General features: G+C 34.4%; 1 protein-coding gene and 1 long non-coding RNA gene across 2 annotated transcripts; one reads left to right on the top strand and one right to left on the bottom strand.

Annotated features, from left to right (window-relative positions):
• Positions 1–47: 47 nt before the first annotated feature.
• LOC127281939 (collagen alpha-2(IV) chain) lies at positions 48–6875 on the bottom strand. Its single transcript, XM_051305936.1, has 8 exons — positions 6482–6875; positions 6207–6302; positions 5980–6132; positions 5499–5844; positions 2093–5290; positions 1829–1999; positions 1693–1752; positions 48–1636 (listed from the first exon to the last, which is right to left on the bottom strand). Exons 1-8 carry the CDS (start codon positions 6548–6550, stop codon positions 210–212), a joined length of 5520 nt encoding a protein of 1839 aa, XP_051161893.1. The 5' UTR covers positions 6551–6875; the 3' UTR covers positions 48–209.
• A 2047-nt stretch (positions 6876–8922) lies between these two features.
• On the top strand, positions 8923–11542 carry LOC127281944 (uncharacterized). The gene is made up of 5 exons (XR_007843117.1): positions 8923–9056; positions 9776–9883; positions 10908–10987; positions 11104–11180; positions 11446–11542. It is a non-coding gene; the product is annotated as an uncharacterized LOC127281944 (long non-coding RNA).
• Positions 11543–11786: the final 244 nt, after the last annotated feature.

Here is an 11786-nt window from a genome sequence, read left to right as displayed (position 1 = left end):
TTTTTTTTGTTGTCTTTCATAAATTATTGACTCATTAATTGTAGAAATTATATTTTATAGAAAAAGATTTTATTCTAAACACTATAAGTACATAAGCACGATAAACGTGTGATATATTAAACTTAAAGCCTAATTGTAATTTATACAATTTAGATTAGTAAAGATTTTTTTTGTAAATAGCGAACAAAAAAAGATAAATTCAATTTTCGTTAACATTTAATTGGAGTTCCGTCTGGATGTGTTGGAACTTTAGGTTTGCAAATTTTTGTTCTTCCATTTGAGCCATAAACAACATTACATGAGAATGTAAAATAACCGCACGTTGAACTTTTTGTATAATATCGATGCTCGTATTTTTTTACAGGTACCTTTCCATCTTCCATTTTACCAGCGATACTATTTGAAACTGTGTAATAATTTGTTTTTGCACTACTATTTGATGATTGCTGATGACTTGAACTCTCTAGATTGTGAGTTTGATTTTTTTGCTCATAATCAGTTTTTGTGAATTCTGATTTATTTTCCTGTGTGATGCTTTTATTTTCCAATTTTGAATTACGATAACTTGGGGACATTGTATAACCGGGTAGTGCTTCATCTTGAAAACTATCACTGTCACGAATCATTGATGATTCTTTAATGGTCTTATGAGAAATATCCGAATTACTTCTTCCATTATAATTAAATTCATCGTCTTCATAGTCCTCATAATCGTCTTCATCATAATTTTCCTCCGCTTTGTGTTTATTTTCAAATTGCATTTTCTTTTCTTCTTTTGATAGAGTAGCGACAACTGTTTTTCTCGAACTTGAACTTGTTTGTAGACCTTGTCGATCATCTAGATCATAATCGTTAATATGAGGTGATGTGGTGCTGTCAATTTTATCTTCGCCTAATGCAGGCGGAACGTAGGGTTTGAATTTTTTAAAGAAATCTGAATTTGAATCGGAAAAATTGAATGGTTTTCTTGCTGCAGCTGCTCCTGATCCTGAGCCAGCTTGAGCTGCTCCCGTATAAGTGATTCCATATTTAAAAGAGCCTTCAATTTGTGATTGTGATTGTCCTCGATAAGTGCCACTTTGTGCTGATGCGGTACCACCACCTCGGAATGGTTTTGTATTTTTCTCTGGCTTCTCTTCAGTTTTCATGTATGGTTGAAAACCAATTTGTGCCTGACTGAAAGTTTGACCTTCGCCATTAGCCTGAGCGTCTGCCATTCCACCTTTAGAACTTGCTTGAACTTGAGAATTTGTCCCGTGATTCCAGCCACCGCTTTGGGCATTTGTTGACGTTGCACCTGATTCCGAATTTAATTGAACTTGTACTTGACTTTTGCCAAGACCACCAGATCCTTGTGCACTGCTGATTGCACCTTCTTTGCCACCACTGACTTGTGTTTGTGCACTTTTATTTGCATCCTGCGTGCCAGCTTGTGCGGAAAATGACCCACCACCAGTGTATGTTCCACTTACTTGAGATTGAGATGAACCTGTGCCAAATTTACCCTGAGCCGATGCACTCGCGTGCGTTCCACCCTCGCCTTGTTTCACTGAGCTAATTGCACTTGAATCGGATCCATCGTCAACTGGATAACCTTCTGGTTGGTAAACTTGTCCGCCCTGTCTTCCTGGTGTTCCTGAAAAAATTCCACATTTTGAAACTGAAAAAGACTTTGTGTTTTGATTCCGTTACCTGGAACAACTCCTCTTGGATATCCAGTCGTTCCTCCAGGTATGACTCCGCCAGGAATACCTAGAAAAAAAAAAAAAATTAAGTCCAACTGTGATCTTTGTTACAGTCATTGATTAATAAAAATGAAAATACATACCTCCCGTTGGATATGTTCCTGGTGGGTAAGTTCCACTTCCAGGATATGTGCCAGGGATACTGCCACCTGGATAACTACCAGGAATTGTACCTGGAATGCCACCTCCTGGATAAACTTGACCCATTCCTGGAATACCACCAGGATACGAAACACCAGTTCCAGGAACTCCTCCTGTTATTAACAATATGTAAAACAAAAAAAAATAATTATTAAAATCACATGATGATAAGAAGATTAAAGAAAGTGATTAGAAAACAAACTCACCTGGAATGGTACCAACGGGATAAGTTCCTGGAACAGCACCGCCGGGATATGTCGGTCCTCCAGGACCAGTTTGACCGGGATAAATACCTGGCATTTGTCCTGGAATTCCACCTGGAACTCTTCCAGGTCCAGTAGTTCCACCTGGCTGAGAGGGATAAGTTCCTGGATAAGATACACCAGGAGGACAAACATTATTATAACATCCGGGATATGACACTCCTCCTGTTCCTGGAATTGTTTGTCCAGGTGGTATTCCACCGGGATATGATACTCCAGTACCTGGCACAGTATGTCCACCAGTTCCTGGAATTGTTTGACCAGGTAATGCTCCGCCGGGATAAGATCCTCCTGTTCCTGGAATCATTTGGCCAGGTACTGCTCCGCCAGGATAAGATCCTGCAGTTCCTGGTATCATTTGTCCAGGTAGTCCTCCGCCGGGATAAGTTCCACCAGTGCCTGGAATTGTTTGTCCAGGTGGAACACCACCAGGATATGATACACCGGTGCCTGGAATCATTTGCCCAGGTATCGTTCCGCCAGGATACGATCCACCAGTTCCTGGAATTGTCTGTCCAGGTGGAACCCCACCTGGGTATGATCCTCCTGTTCCTGGAATCAATTGTTCCGGTATTCCTCCACCAGGATAAGATCCTCCTGTTCCTGGAATTGTTTGTCCAGGTATTGCTCCACCTGGATAAGATCCTCCTGTTCCTGGAATCATTTGTCCAGGTATCGTTCCGCCAGGATACAATCCACCAGTTCCTGGAATTGTTTGACCAGGTGAAACCCCACCGGGATACGATACTCCAGTTCCTGGTACAGTTTGTCCAGGTATTGTTCCTCCGGTACCTGGAATCATTTGCCCCGGTATTGCTCCTCCAGGATAAGATCCTCCTGTTCCTGGAATTGCTTGACCAGGTATTGCTCCGCCAGGATAAGTTCCACCGGTTCCTGGAACCATTTGTCCCGGTATTGCTCCGCCGGGATAAGATCCACCAGTGCCTGGAATTGTTTGTCCAGGTGGCACACCACCAGGATATGATACACCAGTGCCTGGAATCATTTGCCCAGGTATCGTTCCGCCAGGATAAGATCCACCAGTTCCTGGAATTGTTTGTCCAGGTGGAACCCCACCTGGATATGATCCTCCTGTTCCTGGAATCATTTGTCCCGGTATTCCTCCACCTGGGTATGATCCTCCTGTTCCTGGAATCATTTGTCCAGGTATTGCTCCACCTGGATAAGATCCACCAGTTCCTGGAATTGTTTGTCCAGGTGGAACCCCACCGGGATACGACACTCCAGTTCCTGGCACAGTTTGCCCAGGTAATGTTCCTCCTGATCCTGGAATCATTTGTCCAGGTACTGTTCCTCCAGGATAAGATCCCCCTGTTTCTGGAATAGTCTGTGCACCAGGATACGTCCCCGACGTTCCTGTTTGTCCAGGTATCATTCCACCAGGATAAGCCGGTCCAGTTTGTCCCCCAGGATACATTCCCCCGGGACCAGTTTGGCCAGGATATGTTCCAGGTCGTCCGGGAACGCTACCACCTGGATATGAACCTCCTCTCGTTCCTGGAATTGTTTGTCCAGGTATTCCTTCTCCTGGATAGGACACTCCTCCCGTTCCTGGAATATTTTGTCCTGGTGGTACTCCACCTGGATACGACACTCCAGTTCCTGGCACTGTTTGTCCAGGTAAAGTTCCTCCAGTTCCTGGAACCATTTGTCCTGGTATTGCTCCACCTGGGTACGATCCTCCTGTTCCTGGAATCATTTGTCCAGGTATTGCTCCTCCAGGATAAGTTCCTCCTACTCCTGGTTGGGTTGGATAAGTGCCTTGCGTTCCTGGAATTGTTCCACCTGGATAAGTTCCTGGTCCTCCTCTCGTTGGTCCCGTTGGATAAGTGCCTTGACCTGGGTATGTTCCAGGCTGTCCTCCAGGTTTCTGTCCAGGATAAGTTCCTGGTTGACCTGGAACTACACCGCCAGGATAGGTACCTCCCCCTGTTCCTGGCACTCCACCTGTTGGTCCTGTATGTCCTCCTGGGTATGTTCCTCCAGGTCGCGCCTGTGCTGGATAAGATCCAGGTGTTCCGGTTTGTCCAGGTACCGCTCCTCCGGGATATGTAACTCCTCCCGTTGGTCCTGTTGGCCCAGTTTGTCCTCCTGGATACGTTCCACCAGGTATTTGTCCCGGATAAGTTCGTCCTGGAACTGATCCACCGGGATAAGTACCTCCTGGTACTCCACCTGTTGGTCCCGTCTGTCCTCCAGGGTAAGTTTGCCCTCCAGGTGTCGTTTGTCCTCCAGGATAAGATCCAGGCGTTCCAGTTTGTCCAGGTACAACACCACCAGGATAAGTGACTCCAGTTCCTGGTCCTGTAGTTCCTCCAGGATACGTACCACCAGGTACTTGTCCTGGATAAGTTCGTCCTGGAATTGCACCGCCAGGATAACTAACTCCAGGTATTTCGCCTGTTGGTCTCGTCTGTCCTCCAGGATAAGTTCCAGTTTGTCCAGGTACGGCACCTCCTGGATAAGTAACACCTCCAGGTGGTGTTTGTCCTCCTGGATAAGATCCAGGTGTTCCAGTTTGTCCAGGTACGGCACCTCCTGGATAAGTAACTCCTCCTGTCGGTCCTGTTGGCCCAGTTTGTCCTCCAGGATACGTTCCACCAGGTATTTGTCCCGGATAACCTCGTCCTGGAACTGCACCGCCAGGATAAGTACCTCCTCCTGTTCCTCCAGTTCCCGTTTGTCCACCTGGATAAGTACCCGGTGTTCCCGTTTGTCCAGGAATCATGCCTCCTGGATATGTTCCTCCACCTGGTCCAGTAGTGCCTCCTGGCCTTCCTCCAGGTATCATTTGTCCAGGTATTGATCCCGGTTGTCTAACTGTTCCTCCAGGAATAGTCTGTCCTGGAACTGTTCCTGGTGGCACACCACCAGGATAACTGACTCCATCTCCTGGTCGTAATTGACCTGGAATTCGTTCTCCGGTGGAACCTGGTGGATACGGCGGTATTAAAACTCCAGTAGTCCCTGGTTTTTGAATAACACCGGGATAAACACCTCCTGGATAAACAGTTGATCCTCCCGAAGGTCCTGTAGGTCCTGTTGGAAATCCAGGACATCCTTCACATCCAGTTCCACCTGATGACATACTTTGTGCCTGGCCCATTCCATTGCTACCGCCTAAGAAATTAAATTTTTTTTTTTTATTGTTTAACATTAGTTTTTTAAAAAGAATTTTTTTATTTTAGTTAATATATTAACTAACAGAAAAAAGTGAATTTTATTTTATAAATTTATGAATAATAAAAAATAAATAAATTAAATTAATGAAAATGAGCTTTAAAAATAAAAAATTAAATATAATTCGAGTTTGAAAATATTTACGTACTGACAACTGCACGAGATGATTGTTGAGTTGCCTCAGCTTCTGCTTTACCATCTTTTGGACCATTAGAATTTGTATTCATATACTGTGCTTGAGTTTGACCTCGAAATCGACCACGAAAAGGATTTGTTTGTCTAGTCTTTCGTTTATTATGATCCAAATGTTGCTTTGTAAAAATATTTCTCTTCAATCGATTTTGAAATGGTTGAAAATTATTCAAATTTTCATTGAATTCAAAATTTTTATCAACAATTTCTTCTTTTATTAAATTTGATTTTCTATCCACTAATAATATTATTATCGCATCTTGACAAAAGTGCACTATTCGCTCACCTGCGAATTTTTCCACCTATAGAATTTAAAATCACATTCATTTGTTTAAATTAATTCGTACTCTAAATTAATTATTAACTAATTGTAAATTAACTGTTAGATAATTAGATTAAATAATTAATTTATTACTATTAAATATTAAAATATTTACTTCTGATTTATCTAAAATTTCACTTGACACGTATAGAGTCCTCGGTTTACTTTTGTAGATGTTTTTAAAAAAATTCGTATCAGGAAAAACATCTCGTTTTATTCTTTCCAGATAACACGTGTTTTGTATCTCATCTTTGTATGCAATGAAATTCTACAATGAAAATGAAATCATAAATTTAATATTCCCTAAACGTTTAGGAAAATAAATAAACAAAATGTACTCACTGTACGGTAATCCGTAAAACTTAAAGAATTAGAATAATAATTATCTTCCGGCGAAACATTATTACTGCCTATTGATCTGTCATATCTTGTTTTTTCCTAGAAAGAAAAAATTGAATTAAATACCAAAAAATGACTCCAATTTTTTTTAATTTTCATTCATTTATAAATTATTAAACACTTGTCAAAAATTTGAATTTTTAAAATAATATTTAAGATTTAAAATTTTTTCTTATTATGATTGGATAAAAAAAAAAACAACAAATGACGAATCTTACATAAAACTTGGAAAAAACGGATCTCGCGAAAATGACGAGGACCACGAGAAATAGCCGCATGTCGAGCATCTGGAGGTCTTCGTCGACTGGAGCTTCCCCAAGTTCCCTTTTTGCACTCGAGACGAAAACTCCCACTCTTCACGTCTCGCGAAAATGAGATTTCTTCAGTGGATTACCCTCTCTTGATTCCACATCGTCTAAGGGACCTTTTCGTCGTTGGGAGGAAAAAAAGGGACAATTAATAGAAAACCATTCCGCGAAACTCGGGTCTCATTACACTCGGCACAGGGATGGGCAAATTACCAAAAATAATTTTCACATGAAATCAGTTTTTAGCATATGTCACTGACAATAATATAAAACTTTCTTTTCGTAATTTAATTAAAAATTCCATTTGAAATTAATTTACCGATGAAATAAATTAACAATAGTTAAATAATGTTTTTTTTTTTTTTAAATAGTTAATAAATTATGAAAATTACGATTTTTAATTCTAGTAATAAAATTTAAAGAAAGAAAAAAATTGATATTGACAATTAATTAATTATTTTTAAAAACTAATTCTGATTAAAAAAATTGATGAGATATTTGTTGAAAAATTAATTAATTCTATATCTACATCCCTGATTTGTGAGATGCATCTCTCTAAGCTCTCACGCGAATTTTCTTACTATCTGTTTTTGCTGTAGCTTGTCTCGCCTTGTGTAATATCCGTCTCGAGATCTAGTTACTAAAATGATTAGGCGAATTAAGCATTATATACGAATGCACGTGAGGGAGAAATGCTATAATTATAAATTAATCTAATAATAACGCCAATGATGTTAACATATAGGAATTATTTTCTAACCATCAATTTCAAATTTTTATATGACATCAATTTTCCTGAAATTAAAAAAAAATGAATAAAATAATTAAAATTTAAATTTATAGTAATAAAATTAATATTTATAATAATAATAATAGATAAAATTAGATTAAATTAATAAAACCAGGTCAAATTCTCTCCAACGTTAATGAGAAATAAATTCTAAGGAAATTTTTAAAAAATTTAAATTATGAATTTAATGAAATTAATAACAAATTAAATTATATTTATTTAAATTAAATAAAAATAATTAATCTGTGTTTTTAAATCTGTAATAATAATGTATTTTGTTTAATTAATTAATAAATTAATATTACCAAATATTACTAATAATAGTAATTAATATTTTTCTTATTGACAACACCTGATAAAATCTATAAGTTTTGATATTGATGTCATCAATTCTTTCAGTGACACGGATTCGTTGATCATAAGGCATGTCCTCCTTTAGATGCTCTAATTATGCATTCCAAATCATTTGAAGAAAACAGCAAACTATTCTCTTAGACTTGTAGTTATCAAATATTCCTCTTATTAACATTTATCAATTGGATAATTCGCTTATATATATATGCAGTGTAATGTCACGCATCAGTTCAAGATCACACGTCTTGTGACCGAGAAAATTTTATTGAAAGGAATCATTTGCTTCTTTCCATTTTTTTTAAATATTGTTAAAATTACTTTATTTAAATATTATTGCGAATATTATCGTAAAAGAATCCTAAAAATAAATTCTTTAATTAGATAATTCTTGAGAATAATTATTTACTTAATTCAAAAGATGCATTTTTAATAAAATTAAGAATAAATTACATTAAACTGCTTCTAAAATAGATACCAATAATATTAATGAATTCAAAACAATTTTTTTTTAATTTATACCTTTTTTTAAAAAGATATATTTAAACATTCTTGTAGAAAATTATCCTAAATTTTCTTTTCTTCAATTTATTCATTATTGTTTGGAGTAGATATCTTCTATTAAAATTGTCTTCTACTTTCATTAAAAATAAAAGTTGATATTTAATTTAAATTATTTTAGTTCTTGAATCTTTTTATATACAAATTTACATAATTAATACACATAATTAGAATTTGTTTACTATTTGTTTACATAATAATAAAATTAAATTGATACAAAAAGTGAGGTTAGAAAATAATGTAACAACTCAACCCTGCAATGATTTCCAATTCCATTGTTGCCAACCTTAGAAGTTCACTACAGTGTAATTTGTCCTCCAATGGCGCTTGTGCTTGCTATCTCTTAATTGGCCCAAAATATGAAACTAATTTTCCGTTAACAGTAATAATTATAATAAATCACATTAATACAAAAATAATCATAAATTATTAAACATTATACTTCAATATTCAGTTTCCATATCATGAATTAATATAAAAAGTGTTGTATTAATATTAAAAAAAAGATTATAATTGTTGTGAAAAAACGACAAATTTCGAATTTCCTCCACTGGCCAATGAGAGCAATATCCGCATCATTCGGACCAATCAGAGACCTGCAATGAAACGAAAGCTCCTTCTCTTCCGGTTAGCATCCCCTTCTCTTTTGTATGGCGTCCATTGTTCATTTGGCGCGCCTTTGCGGCGATTTCTTCAATCTACATCAATCCACCTGGTATTTTAAAGAAGAATAATAATATTTCTTACTGCCCTGATGTTCAACAATGTCTACAAATTGTAAATGTGAGTATTTTATTGTTTTAGGAAAAATTAATACATTATAATCGCCATTTTTATTCGATTCTTTTATTCATTTGCATGTGCCAGTGTTTTTTGTTCAGTGCTTTTTTCTCAAATTTACATTTCTTTTTTTGTTCGTTTTTATTAGTGTCGCGATTATTAGCACCTGAGATCATTTTTTAGTAAAAATTAGCCATTTTTATTTTTGATAACGGCAGAGAAAATCGCATCGTGAATATTGGGGGGGGGGGGAATTTGGGATGAAGGGAATTTTGTGTGACCGGTGCGACATAGCCACATGTGTGAGGTGAAGCAAATTTCTTTTAACAATATTTAGAAATTAATTAGTTTTTTGTTTTGCAAAGTTGAATGATATATGACGAAAATTGAACTCATGGCGGCCATTTTTATTCGATTCTTGATTGATTCGCATTTGCCAGTGCTTTTTGTTCAGTGCTTTTTTTTCTTCAATTTTCGCTTTTATTATCAGTATGTGCTACAAGCATCGTATAAATCGGATAATTTTTGGTAAAAAAAATTAGTCATTTTTATTCGGGCTTTATATTTGTGATAGCGTCAAATAATAATTTGAACAAAATTGTAACAATGAAAATTTTGTGCGAACCTAACCTTGTGTGTGAAGTGAAGCAAAATTTTTTTTTTCTTCGCTTTTTTTGGAAAGTTTAGTGATAATTATGGTGCATTTTTTTTCATTGTTTCAGATTTTTCTCCTAACAGCTACAATCAATGGGCGATAATCAGATGAAACGTAATCAAATCCAGGTTTCTGAATCGCCAGGAGAGTAATTAGGGGAATTTGTCTGCTAATGGTGAGTTAATTAATATTTTTATTCTTTTGGTTTCTTTTTTCATTTTGATAAAAAAAATTATATTATTGTTTAAAAAATTATTATTATTATTATTGTTATATTTTTTTTTGGTTGTGTATTTACCTCTTTATAATAATTCGGTAATTAACGTATTATTAATTTGTCTCTTCGTTTTCAAACATTTTTTTTTGTAACATTTTTTACACTTTAAAAATATATTTTTATAATATTTCTTTGGAAACAGGGGAAATTTTATTATTTTCTAAAAATAACTACAAGTTAAAAATACTTTTTTTTTTGTTTAAAATAGAAAATTATAAAGTGTTAAATCTCTCAAAATTTTTTATTCCAAAAATTAAAATTCAATTTGATAATTTTTTAATTAGTATTTTATTTTATACATTTAGTAAACTATTTTTTTTCTTATCTTTTATTTTCTCCCTTTTTTTAGGCCAATTTTCGTTCCGTATTAACGTTCTTTAAATATTCAATTCAATTTCATTTTTTTTTTGTTTTTTTTTTTTGAAAAAATCAAGTTTAATTGATAAAATAAAATTTATTTGTCGTTTTAAAATTGTCAGAAGTTAACATTTTTTTAAATTACACAAATTTTAAAGTTAATCCGGATTTTTTATTATAATTAATATTCAATAGTCAAAATTTTCTAAATTTCGAAAAAAATACTTTTTTTTTAATAATGCGCTTAGGTGGACCCAGATGTTTAATGTAGAACCCATCGATGGGAAGCGTATTTTGCTAATTAGATATTTTTTTCATTACAAGTATTTTTATTTTCATTTTTTTTCGGTAAATTATCCAAACTTGTAATTTTTTTGAAAACTCATATTCTTTTAAACCGCGTGTCGCGTATGTCTTCATGAAGATAATATTCCTGATGCTGCCTTCAAGATGAGCTTAGTGCACAATCGAATATAATCCATAGTGAGTTTTTTATTTGAATTAGGATAAAATCGACGAAAAAATTTTGTTTTCTTTGTTTTTATAACATTTTTTCAATTTTCAGTTGTCCAATACATGAAGGATGGGTGTTTGTTGCAGAGCAGCTCCTGGAGGAGATCGGGCATTGCCGAGTCGCAGTTCAATGTATGTTGATAAAATTTTTTCCCTTTTTTCTATTTTATTATTTGATTTTTGAAGAACAAAACAGTATATTTATAACGTATTGAATTATTACATTTTTTTTTTCTGAAAATTTTCAGTCATTTGGTGTCAAGAAGAGAGAAGAAGGGGTGGATTTGCAGTCATCGTTTTTTCTTTTCTGATGAAATTCACAATAGTGAGTATTTTTTTTTAAATTTATATATTATTTTTTTTATGATTAATTTTGTTTCGTTTAATTTATTTTTTATTTAAATAAATAATTTTCTATTAAAAATATATCTAAAATTTTAAAATATTCAATAAATCATAATTTTCCAAATTTCTGTTATAGAGAATAATAAATAACACGCTTTAACAATTAATTTGTCAGCAATAATTAGAGTGTTTAAAAATAAATAAAAATTAATGGTAATTGATTTTTTAATAAATATTTAATTTAGTTTCAGCTTTGGCGTTCAAATAAATTCAAAAGAAGGAAGGATGTGAACGAGGTGCAGGGCGGAGCAGTACCAACGTGCTCCAACGTGGGATTCACCGATAATAGTCAGTGATTTTTTCTTTAATTTCTTCTCTGTTTTGAATTATTTAAAATTAATTAAAATAATTAATTTCTAATTTAAAAATTGAAATTTTAGATACAAAATTTTAATTTATAATTTAGTAATTGATTTTTCTTTGGTACAATTTTTTAGTTTATTAATTTAAAAATAATGTTCTCAATTTTTTTTTAATATGCAATTGCAATTATTAAAAATTTTCAAAAAACAGAGAAGAAATAATA

This window comes from Leptopilina boulardi, unplaced genomic scaffold (genome assembly GCF_019393585.1).
Source record: "Leptopilina boulardi isolate dan_hultmark-lab unplaced genomic scaffold, ZJU_Lbou_2.1 LbouV2_278, whole genome shotgun sequence".
Classification (NCBI taxonomy): domain Eukaryota; kingdom Metazoa; phylum Arthropoda; class Insecta; order Hymenoptera; family Figitidae; genus Leptopilina; species Leptopilina boulardi.
The sequence above is the reverse complement of the archived record's forward strand: the minus strand, read 5'-3'. Positions and strand labels throughout refer to the sequence as shown.